Consider the following 23,432-nt stretch of genomic DNA (forward strand, 5'->3'; position numbering starts at 1 on the left):
CCAAGTAACACACTTTTCCACCTGACTCCTATACACTGTCTCATTCCGTTTATCAATACATCCTATAAGGACAGAATCATCTGAGAATTTCTGCTAATGACATGACATGCTTTCAATACGCTGTTGCCCTTACGGTTCTTAAGTATGCTCTTATTTTTCTTTCATTTGTTAGCAAATGCGATTCACACGACATATGTCGCTATTAATCGACAACGAATTAAGTACAACTTACGAACTAATTGATTTTAAAGGTTTTTTAACCTTTTGATACTTTTTAATCCGAATAACACCAGTAACATTTAATTATGCAATTCACAGATTCAGAATCACGATATACTTAGGCATTTAAACGGTACGCCGTATTTTGCCAGGGAGCCTTCCTCGATTTCTTAATGGTGGACACATTTGCTTCCTATGTTATTACAGATTCATTCAACTGAATTTATCATTTCTTTTTCATCTGCTCAAAACACCCCCGCGCTCCTCCCTCTAATTCTGAGTCATGTTAGATGCACTCGTCTCGGGTCTGCTTATAAATTACGAGTACGCTAATTATTGTGGATTGGTTAACACTTTTTAAGTTAACGACATATACTGTTAGGTCAACCGATTGAACCACGATTGAAAAACTCGGAAAACTTCAGCGAGGGTCAGCGTACTCAGTTTAAGCAAACTACGTGAGGTATTCCCCACCCCCTCCCGGTAAACACCTGACACTTGTTTTGAGGGCGTACCAAAATTTGGACTCTTCCCATCAAGGGAGGAGTTTTTCTCTGCGCAGCCTATGAGACAGCAGAGTTATGCAAGTTTCGCTAGGAAGGCTTGGCTACAGCCTTTCTTCCGTTGATTGGGTGGGGGCGAGGCTAATGAGCGAGCAGCGTATCAGTCTGTGGGGGCCGACCAGGAACAGTAGCGAGGGGCGGAGTAAACGAGAGTGAAAACAAACTGCTACTTGTTTTCAGGGACCCGGGTTGGAGTGCGTGTTGTGTGAGGTTAATGTCATTTGACTTCTCGGTCCCTTTTAACTTTTTGGAAAGCTTCGGAGAGAAACTGCAGTGACTTCAACTATGGAATCTTCTCAGGTAAGTGTGCGTTATGTGTAGGTGGAGTTAATCAGGTTAATGTCATGAGTTACAACCACCGGATTTCGTGTTTCGCTGCAGGCCTTGTATTACTGCCCCGTGTTCGCGTGGGATATCGTCCCGCAGCTGTGCTCGTTAAATAAATAGTCAAGTATATATTTACACTCCCAGAACGTATGCCATAAGAAAATCGAAACCAGTTACTTTTCACGTAGCCGACTAACGACATTTTTTTTAAACCCAACTGTTAACTGATGAAGTTTGAGTTCAGTTGTTTTCTCGTTAATTCAGTTTGAAATGTAAAATTTGGTGTACTTGGACATATTAGTATTAGTACCTATGTTAATATTTACCGTTTTTTGCACTGCGGTCCCTTAGGTTAAAAAAGTTTGCTTTTCCAAATTGCTTTTTGCCGAATAGATAAATGGATAGATAGATGACGCAATGCATTTTGTGCTTGAGTTCAAAAACATGCTTCTTTGTTTTAGTCTGAGAACAAGATGGATTGGTTCCAGTTAGGTGACTTGCTTTATAGCTTTTTCCAACTGTGCAAATTAATACGCTTGTACTTTAAGAAAATTAAAATTGCTGTGCACATCTTTTAACTGTGTTGATTCAGTAATATTGTCAAAAATCAGTTCGTTCAGAATACAGTATATATATATATATATATATATATATATATATATATATATATATATATATATATATATATATATATATATAAACCAAAGAACCCCTGTGGCACGTCATTAGAGCCAGACAAACGGGAATACGTCGTACCTTGAAGCAGTGTTTTTTAAAATTTAATAAAAAGGAAACAGCGTATCTTAGTTTAGTTGTGGCTGGCCTGGACAGATAAAAGTTCACCCAGAATTAGATGTGCTTCTAAAAGAAAAATGCTGGGTTATTTTAAAGAGTTATTTCTTTAACTGTGCTTTCTTTTGGTAGTAAGCTCTTATGACATTTCCACTGTATAAAAATACAGGTCTGCTGTAGTAGGTGACTTTAAATGAAAACTGATCCTGTATACATACCTTAAAGTTTTTTTTACACATTTCTTAAAGGTTCACACTTCTCCAGGAAGGCTAAATATTTCAGTAATATCTTCTAGCATGTCTGACACAATGCTCAACATCTGAATTCACCCTGATTTCAGGGTGAATACGGATATTCTAGTTACTGCTGATCCACATTTATTCATTATTCTTCTTCAACATTAACCTTTTTCTTCAAGTAATTGGTGTACTGCAGATACTGCAGAATCTTTAGCTTTTTTATATTTATTGTTTTTGGAGGGTGTGTGTTATTTGTGCATGGGTTGCTAGTATTTACATCCAGTGCCATTAATGGTTGCTTTGTAAATGACTTTAGGCTGTATCACATTATGTGACTTTTTCCAGTAATTTTCAGTTATAGCCTTCATTTACATAGATATTAAGTCTGAGGCAGTCAGTGACATGCTCCCATGAGGACCAGTCATGTAATTTGATGTGCTCAGTGACTTACTCCAGCTAGTCTCTGACTCTCTCCTACGCAATTAAATGAGTTTGTTTTTTGTCTGTAGTAACGGATTAGACTCTGTGTGCATGAGATCTGACAACCAGTGAGCGCTCCCCTGAAAGTACAATCTGTAGAATGCAGCAGCTAAGAATGACTATGGTTATTTTGGACCTCAAACTGAAGAGAAGATCGTCTGTCTGATGTCTTGTGTTTACATACCACAACTTACACATATACATCAGTGCAACTGTGGCACAAAAATTTCACTGTGCTCTTTCAGTATATGTGAAAGTACATATCTTTGATCTCTTTGAGGTAGGCGTGTGCCATCAGTATCTTCTGCCATATTATAGTTGTTTAACAAGGTGCAAGCTGAAAGGATCAAGTATGTCTCTCACTTTGCAAAAAACAATCAAAAACACACCTTGAGAGTCCACGCATTTACTGTCTCACGTAACCTATCAGAACAGACTACTGCATGTACTCAAATACATCAACAACATCATTTATTTATATAGCGCATTTTCATACAAGCAGTGTAGCTCAAAGTGCTTTACAAAAAATAAAAAGGAACTTATAAAACATAAACGAGCTTAGGCGATAATATTATACACTGTATTAAAAAAGAAAAGGTAAGGTTGAATGGCCTGGAGGACCAAGAACAACAACAACAACAACAACAAAAAAACTCCAGATACGCAGGAGAAATAATACAAAATCAGCAGGGGTTCCAAGGCCAAAAGACCGCCCAGCGCACCCTGGGCATTCTTCTTAACATAGACTATCTAAAACAGTCTTCATGGTTTACAGGTTTCACATGGATCAATTAGATCATGATTGTTATGTGGACATCTGGGACACCTGCCATTTAATTCATAAACGCAGGGGGGCAGCATGGTACCTTGATCAGGTGGTGGTGGTGCAGATCACCACCACAGGAGAACCGGAAAAGACAGCAAAGCAAGCGCATAGGTGTGCGCACTCTTCACAACACAGGTTAAACTAGCATAGATGCCTAAAAATGAGTGAGCAAACGGCACCAGGGGATAAAACTGTCTTTGCACTCTACATTATTAGATTTAATTGCAATATGTGGATCATTCTCACTCGCATGGAGATGGTTTGGCTTTGAAAAGACTGATGTTGCAATTTGCAAACTATTTTCGGAAACTGGTTGCCTTTAAAGACAACTTGACAACTCACTTGTTGAACTAACCACTGCACAGAATATGAAAAATACGAAAGGTTCAGAAGTCAGCTGGCCACCACAGGTCTAAATCACTAGAGGTACAAGCACAAAAATACCCTCTTCAAACTTTAGCTGAATCATTCTGCAAAAATGTGCCATGTGACAAGAAAAGCAACAGATGGCTTGACATAACAAACACTATCACCAATTACATTGCAAAAGATATGGTGCCAGTTCTGGTGGTTAAGAGGAATGGTTTCAAACAACTTTTGAATACTTTAGAACAGGGGTCTCCAACTCCAGTCCTGGAGAACTACTGTGGCTGCAGATTTTCATTCTCATCGTTTCTTAATTAGTGACCAGATTTTGCAGCTAATTAACTCTTTGCCTTAATTTTAATTGATGCACAACTTAAGACTGAAGCCCCTTAATTTTTTTCCCTTAATTAGCAACCAAACAATATTAAGACACTAAATGAACCAACACATAAACAACAACCTGCATCCATCACACGATAACTGAAAATAAAGAAAGTTGAAGGCCTCAGTAATGTTGATCTGCTCAGGTCCACAAAACATTTTGACAGCGCTCTTAAAAAATAAAGTCAACAGTTTTGGAAATGTCTGCCATGGCAGAATGAGCACCATGGAGTTAAATAACTGGTTTAATTCTCAGCGAGAACTGGCTTCAAGTTAAGAAACTGAATGAAGATTGGAGTTTGAGGCCCCAACTTCGTTGGTCATCTGTTGGCTCACTTAGGTGCCGTTTAAGGAAAAAAGAATCGGTTCAGCAGTCAGAGTCTAAAGAAAAGTCAATCAAAATAAAGGGAAATAGTTAATTAGCAGCAAAAACTGGTCACTAATTAAGAAAAGAGTTACCAAACTTGCAGCCACAGTAGCTCTCCAGGACTGGAGTTGAAGACCCCTGCTTTAGACCCAAGATACGCACTGCCTAGCTGAAAATATTTCAGCCAAACAGCTCTGCCTAAATTGTGTGATTCATGCTGCCAAACCCTGACACACAAACTGATGGTTTCACATTTTGGCACAATAACAGATTTATGATCAAGCCGAATATCCAAGCCTAACTTTTGCCTACTCGGTGTATTTCATTGACAAAACTTGGCAACTGCAAAGGTACGGATTGTGATCATCCTGCTTCCCAGAAGACCACACAGGCGACATCATTGCATAAGGTCTGATAGGTTCTCTAGCGTTATGGTTGGTGGGAGAAGATGGCATGGTTTGCATGACAACAGACTGTGGGGCTACTAACATTGGCTATGCACTACGGATTAACAACTGGAAGAGACTTCCTTGTTTTGGATATAGGCTTCATATTGCAGTTGGTGAGTAGTTTGGGTTCCTCAATAAAATGCAATTTAAGTGAAATTGATCTGGTACGGAGCCCTGTAGATGTTGGGCAAAAAAAAAAGAAAAAAACCGGTTTGAATCAATTATTAATCTGTTTGAATGAGTTATGTAATTCATTTGAATTAGTTTTTTTTTTATTTATGTTAGAAGCATATGCTTATCAGGCATGTTTTATTCTGGAAGCAGTCTTGGTTGGGGGGTCCTCGATTCCAAATCACACATTTTTGTTTTGGCTTTCATTATTTAAAATACTTGTACAGATCCCCAACTCCTTGCCCTACTCCATCCTGTCCCTATGTTCTCAGAAGTTGGAGTAGGGGAGGACACAAGGCAGCTATATTAATAAAACAAAAAAAAAAAAACAACACAGGAATTCAGAGAAGACAACTGTGGATATTGCCATTGACAAAGACATCGAGAGCGACTTGATGATACCTGAGGTGGATGATGATGATGATGATGATGATGTAAATCTGCTTGAGTGGTGCAAAACACAAGAAGTACATTTCCACCAGAGGAAATGTTGTAACATGTAACCATGCTGTTCTGAAGCCAGATGCTGTGGATAGACCAGTATTTCTGTGACACAACTTGAAGTTTCCTCAGTGTAATTTTATAATTTTAATTTTTTTTTCCTGATTATCATTGTGCAGTATTGAACATAACTTTAAGCTAGTAATTTGTTTAAAAATGTTAGTTTTTGTATTTTTGTGCAATATGTGACAGAACCTGCTAGGTGTGAGTCACTTGTCTTACACCCCAAAACACGAGGCTGAGTGTCAGTCTTCAGAATTTATTAAAAAACTCGAACAGGAACAGCAAGCATATTTATTGAAGCGGGAGCTACCACTCTATAACACACAAACACAGCAAGCAAGCAGTGACTTCATTAGTTATTCCGCCTTGGCTTCCTCCTTCAAACCAGGCACTGATAATCCTCCTCTTCAGGTAAACTCTGCAGCTACGCACCCATGATTGGGATCAGATCGTCCTGGAGGAGAGGGGATGAAGAGAAAGTGGGCCAGGTCATTGACCAAATTACAATATCTCCCCCCAAGTATCGGTGATTGGTCCCCTGGCCGACGGATGTTCTGTGTGGAGAGCTGTGAGCGAACTTGTTGTCGCGGTGATGTTTTCTATGGCGAATGGACGCTCTACTATGTGACGGGGCTGCAAAGGAACTGTTGCAGCAGGATGTGTAGTGTGGTAGGGCTTCGTGCACATCACATCCCTTCCCCTAGCTTCGGACACATAAGTGTGAGCAAAGCGGCCCGCCGATCGGGTTTGGCTAGGCGTGAGAGGACATCTGCATTCACTTGCGCAGAGCCAGGCTGGTGGTACACATCGAAGTTGATAAGCTGCAAGCTAAGAAACCATCGAGTGAGGCGGGCATTCATGTCCTTCTGTCGATAAAACCACTGGTGTGGGGTATGGTCAGTTACCAGGGTGAACCGTCGACCCCAGAGGTAGTAGCAGAGGGCTTTAACATCCCACTTAATTGCTAAACACACTTTCTCAATGGTTAAGTAATTATGTTCACTGGGTAACAGTTTCCTGGTGAGAAATGTCATGAGGTGTTCCTTCCTCTTGAAACATTGCAAGAGCACCACCCCCAAACCAAAAGCGCTTGCATCTGTTTGCAAAACAAAATCCTTCTAAAAATCGGGATTACGCAGAACCGAGAATGAGGGTAAAGCGGCCTTCAGGTCCATGAAGGCACTCTCACAGACATCTGCCCAAAAAACATTGTGATTTTTCCTGCCCTTTATTAGGTCAGTGAGTGATGTGCAAAATTGTGATTGAACCGTCTGTAGTAGTAGCCCGCGATCCTGAGGAACGCACGAACTTGATGTTGTGTGGTAGGATGAGGGTAACGCAAGCATCTTCTCCACCTTGTCTATCTGTGGTCTAATCGGGCCATTCCCCATGGAAAAATCTAGATAATTTGTCTCTGACATTAGCGATCAAGGTGAGACTTCCAATTGTTAATGAAAATGACCACATCATCAAGATACACACCCGGATACGCTGAATAGGGACATGGAATCTGGTCCATCATCCGCTGAAATGTCAGCGGTACCCCATGAAGACTGATGGGGAGTCTGGTAAATTGAAGCAGTCTGTTTGGGGTGGCGAAGACGGTTTTCTCGCAACTGGATTGCTCCAAGAGCACCGGCCAGTAGCCCTTTGTGAGCTCCAGAGTGGAAATATACGAGACTTGTGCAAGTTTCTCCAACAAGTCGTCCACGCTGGGCATCGGGTTGGCATAAAACCTGGAAACCTTATTTAGTCGTCTAAAATCAATACAAAACCAAACCAAACCATCCGACTTCGAGACAAGCATGATAGGACTTCATTCGCTTTTGCGTGTTCTCCGGAAGATGATATGGGGGCACATGTAATGTGTTCCACCATTTCTGTTTGGCCAGGTGTGGCCGAAAACACGTCTGAGTTCCTCCCGATCAGTGTTAGTAGTTCAGCTTCCTGAGTGTCAGTTAAATCCTTGCCAATACAGACTTCCACCTGAGGGACTGCTGTGGATGTGATCATCACCTTGCGCGGTTCATGCCACTCTCATCAAGTTAATATGCAAAAGTTGTATGGGCTTCCGCCTCCCTGGTATCCAGACTTTATAATTCACAGGGGACACATGCTCTTTGATAATTACTGGACCCAACCAGTCAGCACGAAGTTTATGTGGGTCTGATGGAATTAACACCAGTACCTGATCTCCCTTCTTGGTCTTGCATAGTTTTACTCGTTCTGTCATAGTCACATTTCTGCGCCTCCTGCTCACTCTGCAGATGTTCCATCTGTTCCTGCAGCGACACAACTCAATCGACAAACCTACCCGCTGGACGTGTTGCATGAGTCCCTGTCAACTCTCCCTGAAAAATGTCTTAATATGCCATGCGGTTGCCACCCAAAGAACAATTCGAAAGGGCTTAATGCCTTAGATGCCTGTGGAAATTCATGAATAGCAAACAGGAGAAAGGGTACTATACAGTAGTATCCCATGAGGTCGGGTTGTCATGGGTGACTCATTCAGTTATCCGCTTTAGAGTCTTATTAAATTGTTCAGTCAGGCCATTCGTTTGTGGATGATAAACCGTGGAGTGTAGCTGTTTAATTGTAAAACTTTCACATAGCTGCTTCATGATGTGAGACATAAAGGGTGTCCCCTGATCAGCATAAATCTCGCGAGGGATGCCAATATGCGTAAACATTTCTGTGAGTGCTTTTGCAACAGGCCATGCATCTGCATGTCGCAGCACGGCTACTTCTGGGTACCTTGTGGCGTAATCAACTAACACGAGCATATACTGAAAGCCGTTTTTACTCTTGGGGAGCGGACCAACAATATCCATTCCCACCCTCTTAAAGGGGACGTTGAGAATAGACATCGGTACCAGGGGTGTCCTAGCGAGTTTGTGGGCAGAAACTTTTTGACAGTTGGGGCAGGCCTTACAGTATTGTTTCACATTTTGGCCCATATTCAGCCAATAAAACTGTTTTGAAATGTGCTCTTTTGTTTTTCCTGTGCCAAGATGCCCCCCCCCCCCAAAAAAAAAACATAACTGAGCAATCTTCAACACTGTTTCCTAACTGTTCAAGCCGTCCGTTCCCCCCGTAATCAAATATCACTCAATACTAGAACCCATCTTTAACCAAAAAGTGAGGTGTTTTAAAGTTCGGGTCTTTCTTCGTAATAGGAGTCACACGCGATGTGAGCTTGTTTGAATGCAGTCTAAGTCTAAGCTGTTGTCCGCATGCTGCAGGTATGCTAACTCTCTTCCCCCTGACCCTGATGCAGCACTTTGCCTGTCCACGGGTGCAGCTTCCTCAGGACCTGTAGTAGGTATACAGTCCTGCAGTTCTCTTGAGTCTTCCTGCAAGGATCCTTCATTGGCCTCGCTGGCTACCTCAGGTTCAATTTCTAGTCCAACACCCTGAGTAACATCATCGGCTTCAAGACCTTCCCTATCTAGTATGGAGGAGAGACTGTTTTGCAGGTTTCCAAGACCCTGGAGAACAGGGAATTCCGCTTTTGTATAAGAGAAGCCAGTGTCTGATATAGCAGTCCAAACTTTAAAGTTCTTCCCTTTAAACTTAATCGGGAGGAGAATAGTCCCCTATGTTCTAACGTCCCCATGGACGCAGTGGATGTTCACTGAATCAGCAGGTGCACCTGCTGAAGTAAGTCCCAACAGATGACACAGAGGTCGCTACCTGAGTCCACCAATGCCAGGACTTCATGTCTGGCCAACTTAATAGAAATCTTGAACTTGTCATCTGCCAACAACTCTGGCGAAGCTTGCGAACTGCATACCTGGGCCAGTCCGATGTCCATGGACCGTGCTGGGAACATGCTGCATTCTCGAGCCAGATGTCCCGGTTGATTGTAGTGAAATCATCTCTGTTTGTTTCACCCAGAGGAATCTTGGCGGTGGCGTGGTATTGCCCCACCGACTCTGTGAGCCTGCTCCATGCCCGAAGAAACTGTGGTCAGTATTGGTGGTGGACGTTGCCCCAAAGGGAGGTGGGTTCGAGATGCAGAAGACGGCTGGATCCCATGGCTGTGATGACTGGCTCGCACTGACCTCTCTGCCTCCAAGTGGCTTGGGCTCCTTCCAGTCTGTGCGATAGATCTAGCAGCGAATGGATGTCATTCTGAATTATCTCATCACAAAGATCTTCATTTTTGCCTGAGAGAATGGCATCAATTGTGAGCTTTTCCACTATAAGTTCAAAAGTGTCTTGGACCCGTGCACATATAGGACGCTCTGGATCTATACTCCATGTACGAAACTGGCGTCCCTTAGCCAGTGGACTCCCCTCTATGCCGAGGAGGATCTGCTGCTTCAAGAGGTCATAATCATTGAGTCTATCTAGAGGGAGATTTAGTACAGCTTGGAGGGCTTCTCAGGTTAAGAATGGGGCCAAAATAGCTGCCCCAGGTCCTCTGTCCCAGTGCATCAGTGTTGCCGTGTGTTCAAAGCAGAATAGGAAGCACTTGGGGTCATCTGAGGGAGCCATTTTTGGCAGCACATCCCGGGGTCATGTCAGTGCAGGGGCAGCCGCCTGAGGCTCGTTTTGCTCCAGGGGTTGCTGTTCTTTTGGGAATTTATTGGTGCAAGAACCCTACACTTGGTACCATGTGACGTGTGAGTCACTCTTACACCCCAAAAACATGAGGCTCAGTCTCAGTCTTCAGAATGATTAGCTTTATTAACAAGAAGCTTATTTTTTGAAGTGGGAGGTACATCTCTCTAACACACAAACACAGCAAGCAAGCAGTGACTTCATTAGTCATTACGCTTCGGCTCCCTCCTTTAGACCAGGCACTGATAATCCTCCTCCTCAGGTTGGTCCTGTGGCTGTGGACCTATGATTGGGATCAGATTGTCCTAGAGGAGAGGGGACAAAGAGAAAATGGTGCCAGGTCATTGGCTGACTTAAAATATCCCCCCGTATCGGTGATCGGTCCCCTGGTCGATGGACACTCTGCACGGAGAGCTGTGAGTGAATTTATTCTCACAGCGATGAGTTTTCTGTGGGCGATGGACTCACTACTGTGTGACGGGCCGTGAAGGCACTGTTGCATCAGTATGTGTACTGCTGCGTGCACGTCGCAACACATGCTGTAGTTTTTCTTCCTGTGCAGTATTTGACAGATGTTTTGAATTTTACACCATAGTACAGTATGTTAGATTTTTGTTCTTATATGTTTCATGATTCACCTTCTAGCAGATCAGTTTATGATTATAATAATAATAATTCATTACATTTATATTATGCAGTCTCATGCCTGGTAGTTGAATTATTTTATTATCCGATCTCTCCATGTTTTTGGGGACAATACTGCTCATACAGCTCTAGGATGATGGGATGGATTCTGAGAATTTTTATCAAGGTTTTTTGTTTTTAAATTGAATAATTGAGTATTTTGTTTTTGATTGTGACACGCATTCAAAACTTTTGGAAATTGATGGTTGCTTTTAGTCATTCAGATTTTGTCTTCAGTTTGGCAGTGCTGCTTGCACATTTTTGTAAGCAGCACTCTTCATACTGCTCTTTATGACTGTGTTTCAAATGGTGGAACAGGCTTGTTGTGTTTCCTATCAAAGAAGGGACCTTTGTTTGACCTGATTTACAAATTACCAGAGTTTGTAAGTGGTCTTCTTCCCTTTTAAAGCCAAAGTATTGCCATATGACAGATTTGCTAACTCATTTTGGGACCAAGTCTTCTGCTTTGAAGCCAGAATTTTCAGTCTTGGGTATATCCATGCCGTCGCTGGCTTTGCCAATAAACTAATCGATGGGCACTGAGGTGCTGTTGAACCTCTTACGGATATAACATAATTGTTTGCAATGAGTGTTGGCAGCGGGAAAGTTTCTTCTCCCAGCCTTTTAGTTTGTACTTCAGGTACTTGCCTAATTTAATTGCAGCTTACCTGCAAAAGCTAATGCTCAAATTCAAGTATTTCACAGTTTAAAGAATTATTTAATGAAATTAGAAAAAAAACTAGCTAATTAGCAATAGTATTGCTGGCTTATAATTATTTCAAAGACCATGGGAAACGGCAGATGACCGGTGACTTAACACCGTGAAGCGTTGAGTGTACAATGTCATTACCCAAATTCTATGGACAATTGTGTTGCCCCGTGGATAAGTCGATCCTGTTTTTTTGAATGAATTTTAAGGCATACATTTTTCAACTTATACGGGAGTATAAACGATAAGTTTATTGCAGCTATATAATTGATGCAGTGATATGTTTACCACAGAAATGACTTCTAGCAGAAACAAAAATGCAAATAACCGTTCAGCATTAATCAAAATGGATTTAGGCCAGGGTCATCATATTTTACTAATCTGCAAGAAGATTATGTGGAAGCAACAGAAGCATTTGAATATGTGGATTTAAATGATATCTCTGTGTTTAAGAGCTTTTGATATCCTATTTAATGAGAGGCTAGTGGTCAAAGTACAAGAAATGGGAATTTAAGTAACAGTGTGCAGTTGGGCACATAATTGATTGAAACTCTGAAGGCAGTAGATAGTTTTTCACGCTATAATCAATCTATTAAGTGTTGTTAAAAGTGAAATCCCTCAGGTATCAATACTGTAGCTGCCGCTCATTTTATTTTCTAAATTATCCACATAAAAAATGTTAAAAACATAGCTTGTTCCATTTTCAGATAACACTAAACTAGGTCGATCAAGATTTGTTCTACTGTTAGCAAAATCAGAACCCATTGACCAGGATGGATGCAAGGTAGTTAAAGTAAACAAATGTGATTTAAATATAAAATGCTCTTCTGATGTGTTTTACAAAAATACATATTAAGGTTAATAAGTAAGATAGGTTTTAGCAAAAGCCTTAAGTTTCTTCATAATGTAAAATTTCTTTAGAAATAGCCATGCTAATCTGTTTATGCCAGCACGGGATACATTTAATGAGCAGATGGTGCACATATCCATTGCCGGGCCCACTCACACGTAACTCTACACTTCTACAAGGATAATTTTGAATCCTATAGTTAACATTTAGGGTAAATAAGGGACTGGTGTTTGGAGTGAACTGGAGTGCATGGAATAAAACCCAGACAGACATGGGAAGAACCACTCTCAACACAGACAACTTCTATGGGCACTGGATCTGAACACAGGTTGTTTGATCCATAGAAGAAACAACAGGAGAATATGACGGCATTTTTGGATGAGCCAGTAAATGTAGTAAAATATATTCAATTGTCTAATTAACCATTAGCTTTATTTTAGAAAGTCTGTAATTAATGAGGGTTGTGATAATATTGCTACATTAATTTTCCTTTCCCTTCTTTGTAGATTGGCATTTTGGCTATTTAGATCTAAATCCTATAGCTGAAGCACACTGGATGGGGAAAAAAATGAAAAAAGAAAACACGGCAATCTGTTCATTCAGAAATCTTTTAGTTTTCCCAGAACAAAAGAGTTTTAATCCTTTATTGAATGTATGGGTTTTTTATGGCTCAGAGTGAAATACAGAGCTCAGTTGCATTTTCTGAGTCTGCAGCTTTTGTTTGACGCCCTAACCATATCATAGTCTTTGTAGCTTTAATTTTAAGTAAGATTGGAATGAAGTGGTAAAACTGTGAGGACTGGCTTCTTGTTATGAAAGTGAAATTCAAAAGACGCGTATAAACCGACTCACTTATCTATTACTGATCTCTGTTCTACAGCCACAGTTAAACATAAAGCAGTATATTCTGTTATTGCAGTGTCTGTTCATAAAATTAAGAGGTGTAAGTAATGTTTTCCATATAAGTTAAAGATCACTCAATTTTTTTTGACTGATGCAATTGCTGACTGCATACTGTTGCCTGAATAAGGGTTTGCGTTGTTCGGTTGGCTGTTTTTTATCGATGCAAGTACCTGGTGGTTGGTATGAACTGTTTACTTTCCACCGCTTACCTTGTCTGGTGGGCTCACTGTTCTCTGGTACTTAGTTAACCATAAACCTAACTCATATCCACAGATTCTGAATAATTATCAACCAATTTCCAATCGTTCTTTTATGTTGCAATTACTTCAAAGGGCTGTTGCTGATCAACTTAATGACTACTTGTCTGACCATAATCTTTTTGACAAATTTCAATTTGGCGTTCAGTCCTGTTATTCAACAGAAACTGCTTGACCAGAATAATTAATGATGTACTGGTCATTGTTAATTCTAGTTTTATGACAGTGTTGCAGCTTTTGACACTATAGACCAGGGGTGCCCAATATGTCGATCTCAATTGACTGGTAGATTGCTTAGGTAGTGCAGGTAGATCGCGTTGCATTCAAAAAAATATTTTTTAACCGTTAGTCTATATATCCTCCCTATGGCATTTGCCACTTGATTGACATACAGGGCGGCCAGTCTGAGATCTCTTTTCTTCTAACACACTGGTCATCCCGCACGCACGATCAAACGCGAGAGCTACTGCAAAACTCTGGGTGTGATCTAGTTAGCCTTCCAATTTATATCGACTAAAGAAGGGATTTTAAAAAAAAATTGGTTTGGGGAGGGTATGGGCTGGATGTGGAATTGGAAGAGGATTTTTTTTCTTACAATGTCACAATCGAAGTGCGTTTGATCTATCAATCTATCATTGCTCTTCCAAAGAAGAAAAATGTGGAAAGGCACTTTCGAACTGTTCATAAAAACTACGAAACTGACTTCCTTCCGAGAAGCGATCTGAAAAAGAGAAAGGAGAGGGAACTAAAATCGCAGTTAATCGGACAGCCGTCATTTTTCAGTTGGCTGAATTCAATAGCAAAGTCAGACACACCGAAGAATGGTTCTGGTTGAGTCACTCTATCATTAAGCATAAGAAGTCCTTCCAAGATGGAGAGATAAGAGGCCTTCATTGAGACAGACAGCTAGGGTGAAATTCCTGCTGAGATTTCAAGACCCCTGGCCGGAGTAAAAAAGGAGTTTCTCCTTGTCATTAAACATGCAGAATTCAAGAAACTTAATAAGGATCAATGGCCGCTAGACTTAGCATTTTTTTCCCTATCTGACCAACATGTTGAATGAGCTTAATTTACAGCTGCAAGGAAAAGAGAACTCCGTGGTCAATATGATTAGCTCAGTTAATGCTTTCAAACGAAAAATGCAACATCTATCCTTAAAGCTGCAGCGCCTTGATTTGGGGAACATCCAAAACCTCGCGTCAGAGCTGGAGACGCAATGGAAGGCGTGTGTGCAACTTGACAGCATATGCTACACAGAGCAGATTGAAAATTGCCTGTCCGACTTTGACAGACGGTTTCAAGACTTAGCTTTACTTGAGCCAATCACTACATTTAAGTGCTATCCATTTAGGGAAGATGTTGAGGGTGATTCACCCGCATCAAAAGTTGCAACACTGTTTCACCTAAAACTCCTCTACAGTGGAGGATGAGATTTTTAAAAAAAAAAAAATATAATATAAAAGCATTTTTAATGTAGGTAGATCATTTCGACCTGGTCATTTTAATAGTAGCTTGCAAGCCGAAAAAGTGTGGGCACCCCTGCTATAGACCATGGCATACTTTTTAAGCTGCTTGGAGAACCATATTGGCATTCAGGGTCCGGTACTTTCATGGTTTCAGTGTTATTTATCAAAATAGAATTCAATGTGTAAGTTACAACAATACAATTTTCTGGTGTAAATTGGGTGTACTCCACGGATTATTTTTATCTATATACTTCTCCTTGGTGACATCATTTGTAAATATGGTGTTAATTTTCACTTTTAATGCTGACAATACATAGCTATATATATCTGTAAAGCCAAATGACCTTTTCCAACCTCTTAATTTAGAGGCATGTCTGTCAGAACTTAAAAAAATGAATGAGTATGAACTTTTTGCCCTTAAATGCTGATTAAACAGAGTTATTGGTTGTTAGACCATCCAGATATGGACAGTTGTATAAGAGCTTGAGTGTTAATATTGATGGCTATTCTATTTCTGAAAGTTCAACCATCAAAAATCTTAGAGTGATCTTCGATACTTGTCTCACATTCCAGTCTCATGTCAAAGCTCTTACCAAGGCAGCATTTTTTTATTTTACTAGTACTGTATTGCAAGAATCTAGTCTATGTTTGTGTGATGCTGAAACATTAATACATGCTATTTGTTTCTTCTAAACTTGATTATTGTGATGCCCTTTTCTCTGGTCTTTCTAGTTATGCTACTAGAAGTTTTCAGCATATTCAAAATGTTGCAGCTACAATCTTGACAAAAAAACAAAACAGAAATGAAATTGAGCACATAACACCTATTCTAACTTCTCTTTACTGGTTACCAGTACAAGGAAGAGCTTAATGGACTTAGCTAAGCATCTTATACCATATACTTCAGTATGTCCTCTTTGCTCTCTTAATTCTGGTCTTTTGGTCAGTCCTTCAGCTAAGAAAAAATCAGCTGGTCACAGGGCATTTGCCTACCGTGCACCAATTACTGGGTGCATAAAGACTTGGGTTATGCCAAGCAACTTGAAACATATCAGTAGAATATAGAATAAAGTATACTGGTGTACAAGTAAGAGTAAGAAATCATGCATATTTCATGTTATGCCCCAAAGAGGGAATCCTGTGGCACTGACCTTTCTACCCAGAAAAGTGCCAAGGAGGCCAAAGTATACACACTTGATTCATTAAAAAAGGGACACAAGGCATGAGAATGAGTAAAGCTAGAAAAACAATTTACTGTATAAAATTAACAAAACTACAAAGCCTGTCTGAACGTAACTACACAAGTTTTTATCCCTGTTTACCTGGTAGTGTGGTTCAAACCATCTGCCCACTGCTCCAGTAGAAAAAGCACCCCCTATTCTGACATTACCTCTTGTAACCTGGCTTTGCTTCCTCCTACTTGTTGAGTGCCTATCCCCCCCAACCCTAGACTTAATGAACCTGTGAGCATGATGCAGCTTTAAAAAAACAACCAGTGGTCTTTTTTGTGATCTTACTCTTGCAACAGGACACCAAATTAGAACCAATCTATCATGGCCACTAGTTGTCACAAGCTGCCTGAGCTGCTTCTTAACTCTGACTTCCTCCTGCCTGCTTTCTTTCAGTGTCATTCTGCTCTTCCTCCTTCAAGCCTGGGCCTGTGCACTGTCCAGCTAGGATATCTTTTAAAATTCCTGGAGCCTTCCACAACATTACACGTTATCTATCAAGCTAGTCCGGTTTCCCTGCTGCCTACCCAGCTGCCTCCACACTCTCCTGTGTTTCCTTGGCTATAGACCTTTCATGGCCCCTAATATTGTATTCTATCAACCAAAGTGGTGGTTCTCTTCTGTCTTCACTGGCACGATGTGCACTTCCACTGCCTATGCAATGCATGCTTCCCACTCTTTCGTTGAGCATTGCTTGAGCCCTCCCTTATGTTGTCCTTTAATGCCTGTAGTCTTATTGAATAATGTGCCATTCCATCACTGTTTGCTGTTTCAGCAGAGAATGTGTTCTGTCACTGTGAAAGCTTGGGTAAAAACACCATGCCCATTATTTCTATGTAATTGATGAAATGTATAAAATTCCATCCAAAAAAAAAAGGCACTAAGCCAGAGAAATTGTCACATTATGGACAGTGCTACCATGGTAACTGTATAAGTAACAAAATGTTAGATATTAAAATTTGTTGCAGTGACTTGCACAGTTGTCTTTAACATCCAGAGAATTGTGTTTGAGTATCCACCCTAGCAATATCTCTAAGGAGTGTATAAATTCTGCATGGGTTTTATCTGGACACTGTGATTTAACAGTTAATTCTAAATTGGCAATTTTTGAGTGACTGTAGGTGTCTGTTTGTTGTATGCACTGCTGTTAACCGTGGCTGTATCTAGAGCTAGTTCCTGCAATCTTCCTGATTAGGGTTCTTTAATGATGAGAGAAATGGGTATGTAAAATGTGGCTGTGCAGTCACTTATACAACACTGAAGTAAAACTGTACACTTATTACAAAATAACACCTAGCTACCAAAAGGGCATAAAAAGTAAGTAGTGTTTAAATAACATACCAAACATTTTTTATTGTACTTTTACATATAATTGTTCTTTCATTGTCAGTGAGTTTCATTTTAAAGATGGTACTGGGACACAAATTTAAATTATAAAGAAGTAGTTAAGGAAAACCGTATCTACCCTTGGTGAATGACATCATAAAGATACTAATAACTGACCATCACAAAGGTGAAGCTGGCATCTGCTTACTCAGTGAGTGGTAGCTGATAAAATACTTTTAGATGTACATTACTATTTTTTGTAGGAGATTTGATGCAAACGTGAAGTTGGTTGCTATGCTGTGTTCTTTATAGGTGTAAAATATTATTTCTGTTCGTTTAAGGCTAAATGTGTTTTTATAATTGAAGAGTTTAGGTTACTTTTTTTTTTTTTTTTTTTTTAAATAACCATAACTTATAAACCTTTTTTGGATATGCTTTGTCCAGGTGTGACATTACTGCTTGCTTTAAATGTTTCTCATTAGAAAGCATTGTGGACCTTGGTATTTGTATGAAAATGATGAATGTTGGTACGACTACATTTACTTTAAAAAAAAAAAAAGAAAAAAGTGCAGAACTAAGCATATAAATGTGAGTTTTACTTTATGACAATCAGTATTTTCTTTTCTGTTTTATTTGCAGACAATCGGCAGTTTTTTCAACACCCTGGCTGAGATGGGGTTTACAGATGTGCAGATCCAGGAAGCCTTACAGGCTGGGCACTTTACTGTACCTGAAGCTACTGACTGGTGAGAATAAATGGTTTTGTCAACTTGAAGTGACCAATGTACAGTAGCTGCTGTGGCCATTAAAGAAAATGTAAAACTTTTTTTGGTTTGGCCCATTGAATCTTTTTATAGTAATTTAAACTTGTAATTTGGCTCTTTGAAAGTCTGAAGGCAGGGTTTACATCACAGCTTGTTTGCTGTATGTTTAAAGTTTGCATGATCTCCCTATGTGGTGCATGTTTTTTCCCCGGGTACTTCATTGTTCTTCCTGTATACTAAAGATGTAAGTTAACATATGGTATGTGGTGATTCTATACTAGTCCAGCATAGATATGATCAAATATGCTGACCTTATGGAGTTTGTCTCTTGCAAAATTTTCAGTGTCACTTGGTTAGACTCTGGAAACATATGCCCATAATTTTGAATTGAGTAACTTTAGAAACTAAAAGTCTGGGATATCTAGTAGCATACAGATTTTCGGCCTAAAGTTTGTTTTGATGTGACTTTGGAGATATGTGGAGATGTATGGGCTTGCAAAAAAAAAATTGACAATTGCATTTTTATTATATTTTGGAATGCATATTCAAATGTGTTGTCATATCAATACTATACAGCACTGTTCTCCCAGAAAAGAAATTTACTTCATCTTTATGCCTGTATAACAAAGCCATAAACATATAAAATTTATTAAAACGTTAAATTAAAAAAAGAAACCAATTGAGAAGTGTATTGCAACATGCGCTATCCATTCAGAACTTCAGTCTATGTTTAATACATAAAAACCAGTAGCTGTAACTTTATTGCATTGCACTTTGTTTTATTCTCAGAAAGTCATGTTTCAGTCACTCTTCAGTTGTCAAGAAAAGAAGAACAGAAGACAAACAAAGCAATAGTGAGAAAAAAATACAGTGGAACCTCGGTTTGCGAGCATAATTCGTTCCGGAAACCTGCTCGTAGTCCAAAGCACTCGTATATCAAAGTGAATTTCCCCATAAGAAATAATGGAAACTTGGATGATTTGTTCCACAACCCAAAACTATTGTAGCAAATAAGCCCTTTGTCCACCTCTTGAACCCTCAGGTACCACTCTGATGACCAGGTGAATGTATAAATGTTATTTATTTTATAAATAAATCGTGCACAAAGCACTCTCCACACCACTCGCATATAAATCACAATTCTCCTCCAATATACCAATACCTCCTCGCCCAGACACTTTGCCACCCTACCTCCCAGCTCAGCTCAGTGTACTGGGCTTCCCACAGTCCTTTTATACCCCCTGACCCGGAAGTGGTTCCTGGCACAACCCACAAGTCCGTTTCCTTCTGGGTCAGGGCAAACAGTCCTCTTCTTCATCCCGGGAGCACGTCGTTTCCTCCAGTCACGTGACTGTGACGCACTTCTGGGTTATAGGGCACGCAAGAGCCCACTAGCCCCCCTACAGCGACTCCCGGTGGTCCCCAAAGTATCCAGCAGGGCTGTGTGTATAAACTACAAAGTCCATGCGGCCCTGCTGGAAGTCGGGGCACCATCATGCTGTCCGGAGGGCTCCTCCTAGCGGCCTGGGGGTGGTGACCGGAGTCCGTAGCCGGTCGTCCATCACACTATTCATATAAAAATGATTAATACAAAATATAAAGTAAAAATACATAAAACAAATTAACCTGCACTTTACCTTTGAAAAGAATCATGGCTGGTGTGAGTTTCTAAACTCTTGTGGGATTGCACCCAACGGGACGACACACGAAAGAGCGTCCCAAAGCAATCGCAGTATCCCAGCGCTGTAGCAGTTCACCGTAAAAGCGAATCCGAAAAGATCGCGGACATGCTATAAGTGCCTGCCGTCGATGGGTGATACAAGGAACATTATACAGTGGTGTGAAAAACTATTTGCCCCCTTCCTGATTTCTTATTCTTTTGCATGTTTGTCACACAAAATGTTTCTGATCATCAAACACATTTAACCATTAGTCAAATATAACACAAGTAAACACAAAATGCAGTTTTTAAATGATGGTTTTTATTATTTAGGGAGAAAAAAAATCCAAACCTACATGGCCCTGTGTGAAAAAGTAATTGCCCCCCTTGTTAAAAAATAACCTAACTGTGGTGTATCACACCTGAGTTCAATTTCCGTAGCCACCCCCAGGCCTGATTACTGCCACACCTGTTTCAATCAAGAAATCACTTAAATAGGAGCTGCCTGACACAGAGAAGTAGACCAAAAGCACCTCAAAAGCTAGACATCATGCCAAGATCCAAAGAAATTCAGGAACAAATGAGAACAGAAGTAATTGAGATCTATCAGTCTGGTAAAGGTTATAAAGCCATTTCTAAAGCTTTGGGACTCCAGCGAACCACAGTGAGAGCCATTATCCACAAATGGCAAAAACATGGAACAGTGGTGAACCTTCCCAGGAGTGGCCGGCCGACCAAAATTACCCCAAGAGCGCAGAGACGACTCATCCGAGAGGTCACAAAAGACCCCAGGACAACGTCTAAAGAACTGCAGGCCTCACTTGCCTCAATTAAGGACAGTGTTCACGACTCCACCATAAGAAAGAGACTGGGCAAAAACGGCCTGCATGGCAGATTTCCAAGACGCAAACCACTGTTAAGCAAAAAGAACATTAGGGCTCGTCTCAATTTTGCTAAGAAACATCTCAATGATTGCCAAGACTTTTGGGAAAATACCTTGTGGACTGATGAGACAAAAGTTGAACTTTTTGGAAGGCAAATGTCCCGTTACATCTGGCGTTAAAGGAACACAGCATTTCAGAAAAAGAACATCATACCAACAGTAAAATATGGTGGTGGTAGTGTGATGGTCTGGGGTTGTTTTGCTGCTTCAGGACCTGGAAGGCTTGCTGTGATAGATGGAACCATGAATTCTACTGTCTACCAAAAAATCCTGAAGGAGAATGTCCGGCCATCTGTTCGTCAACTCAAGCTGAAGCGATCTTGGGTGCTGCAACAGGACAATGACCCAAAACACACCAGCAAATCCACCTCTGAATGGCTGAAGATAAACAAAATGAAGACTTTGGAGTGGCCTAGTCAAAGTCCTGACCTGAATCCAATTGAGATGCTATGGCATGACCTTAAAAAGGCGGTTCATGCTAGAAAACCCTCAAATAAAGCTGAATTACAACAATTTTGCAAAGATGAGTGGGCCAAAATTCCTCCAGAGCGCTGTAAAAGACTCATTGCAAGTTATCGCAAACGCTTGATTGCAGTTATTGCTGCTAAGGGTGGCCCAACCAGTTATTAGGTTCAGGGGGCAATTACTTTTTCACACAGGGCCATGTAGGTTTGGATTTTTTTTTTTCTCCCTAAATAATAAAAAACCACCATTTACAAACTGCATTTTGTGTTTACTTGTGTTATATTTGACTAATGGTTAAATGTGTTTGATGATCAGAAACATTTTGTGTGACAAACATGCAAAAGAATAAGAAATCAGGAAGGGGGCAAATAGTTTTTCACACCACTGTAAATGCGCAGGGCCCTGCCTGACTGCTGTGTCTGTGTATAGGAGAATGGCAGATCCCGCTACAATAATTAACCGCACTGTTGCTGTTTCAAGCTGAATAAAGTTGGTGTTGCTAAAGTACTGAGACTCGGCTTCGTGTTTTAGGGTGCAAGATGGGGACTCGCACGTCACAGCACACACGCGTTTGCGAGCACACACACACACACACACATACACACACGAGAGCGAGCGAGCGCGCACACACACACACACACACACACAGTCACAATGCTAATGCTGCAGTAAACAGTATACGCTCGTACAGATGTTGACTATATGAGTGAGGCACGCCGACTCAGATGGAGAATAGAAGATGATTGCCCACAATCCCGCAGCGAGAGAGAGAGAGAAGAACCATCAGCTCAGTTGTGATCACATAACGCTCAGCAGACAAAGCGTATACATACTACTCCTACTGCAAGACTTCGCTCGTTTATCAAGTCAAAATTTATTAAAAAATTTTTGCTCGTCTTGCAAAACACTCTCAAACCAAGTTACTCGAAAACCGAGGATCCACTGTATAACAAAAACAACATAGAATTCATCTTTATGAAAAATATTGATGGTTGGCTAAAGTATGTTTGATTTTGCACTTCCCAGTTTTGTAGAACATGATAATGAAAGTTACCAGGATAAAAATAGATCTTCTTATGAAGTTCAATGCTGTCATGAAAAAATTTGGGAAAGTTTTGAATACCTTTTGTTCCAAAATACTTTTAATGTCAATTAAATTAATTATTTAGGTCTAATATAATTTCGTAGCATTCTTGAAGACTGGTTTCGGGAACATCTTCCTTTTTTTGTGAAACTGCTGTGCACTTGTAAATTTGTGATGTAGGATTTGCCATTGTATTTAAGGGTGAGAATTTACAGGTGCTCACCATATATAATTTTAAATCTAAATATGATCTCATTATTATTTAATTCCTAGCAGAATTAATATTAACAAACATAAACGTTTCAGATTTCTGACCTTTGCTCATTTAACAGCTGTAGTTCCTGCTTTGCCCCACTAAGAAAATTTTGTACAATTGATTGACCCTTGCCTGTCTTTTGGTTACTGATTCTGGCTAACTTTTCAAAGTTCTCCCCACTCCTTTCATGGTTGCTCATATAACTTTCTCTAGCAATTAAAATGTAATCACAATGGACAGAGGGCTTTAATGTAAACATTTTTCACAAATCCAAAGAAAGCTGTGGAGGCATTGTTCTTAGCTGCTGTCATGTTTGTGCAAAAAAAGACTTTTGATACAATAGTGGGTGAACTTTTACATTAGAACAGTATTTGGTGATAACTTGATAACATAGTCTGAGAATCACAGAATCCATATACTCCTAGACTTAATATTTTCTCATCAGGTCAGATTGGGGAGCATGCACTGGTACAGCTCATTGCTACACCCACCTCACGATAAAACAGCTCAGGATCCTGGTTAGCAACCCCCCCATACAGACACGCGGTCCAGTCCCACCCTCCGGAAATGACCATTTATATGCAGC

At 40.3% G+C, this 23,432-nt stretch overlaps 1 protein-coding gene across 1 annotated transcript in view; it reads left to right on the top strand.

Annotated features, from left to right (window-relative positions):
• The first annotated feature begins 891 nt into the window (after positions 1-891).
• The window catches only part of si:ch73-173p19.1 (uncharacterized), a 156,460-nt gene continuing 133,919 nt past the window's right edge, over positions 892-23,432 (top strand). The window contains exons 1-2 of the mRNA XM_028803868.2: positions 892-1,082; positions 18,314-18,420. Coding sequence (XP_028659701.2) covers positions 1,068-1,082; positions 18,314-18,420 — 122 coding nt within the window. The 5' untranslated portion in view covers positions 892-1,067. The remainder of the gene's footprint in view (positions 1,083-18,313; positions 18,421-23,432) is intronic.

This window comes from Erpetoichthys calabaricus, chromosome 6 (genome assembly GCF_900747795.2).
Source record: "Erpetoichthys calabaricus chromosome 6, fErpCal1.3, whole genome shotgun sequence".
Classification (NCBI taxonomy): domain Eukaryota; kingdom Metazoa; phylum Chordata; class Cladistia; order Polypteriformes; family Polypteridae; genus Erpetoichthys; species Erpetoichthys calabaricus.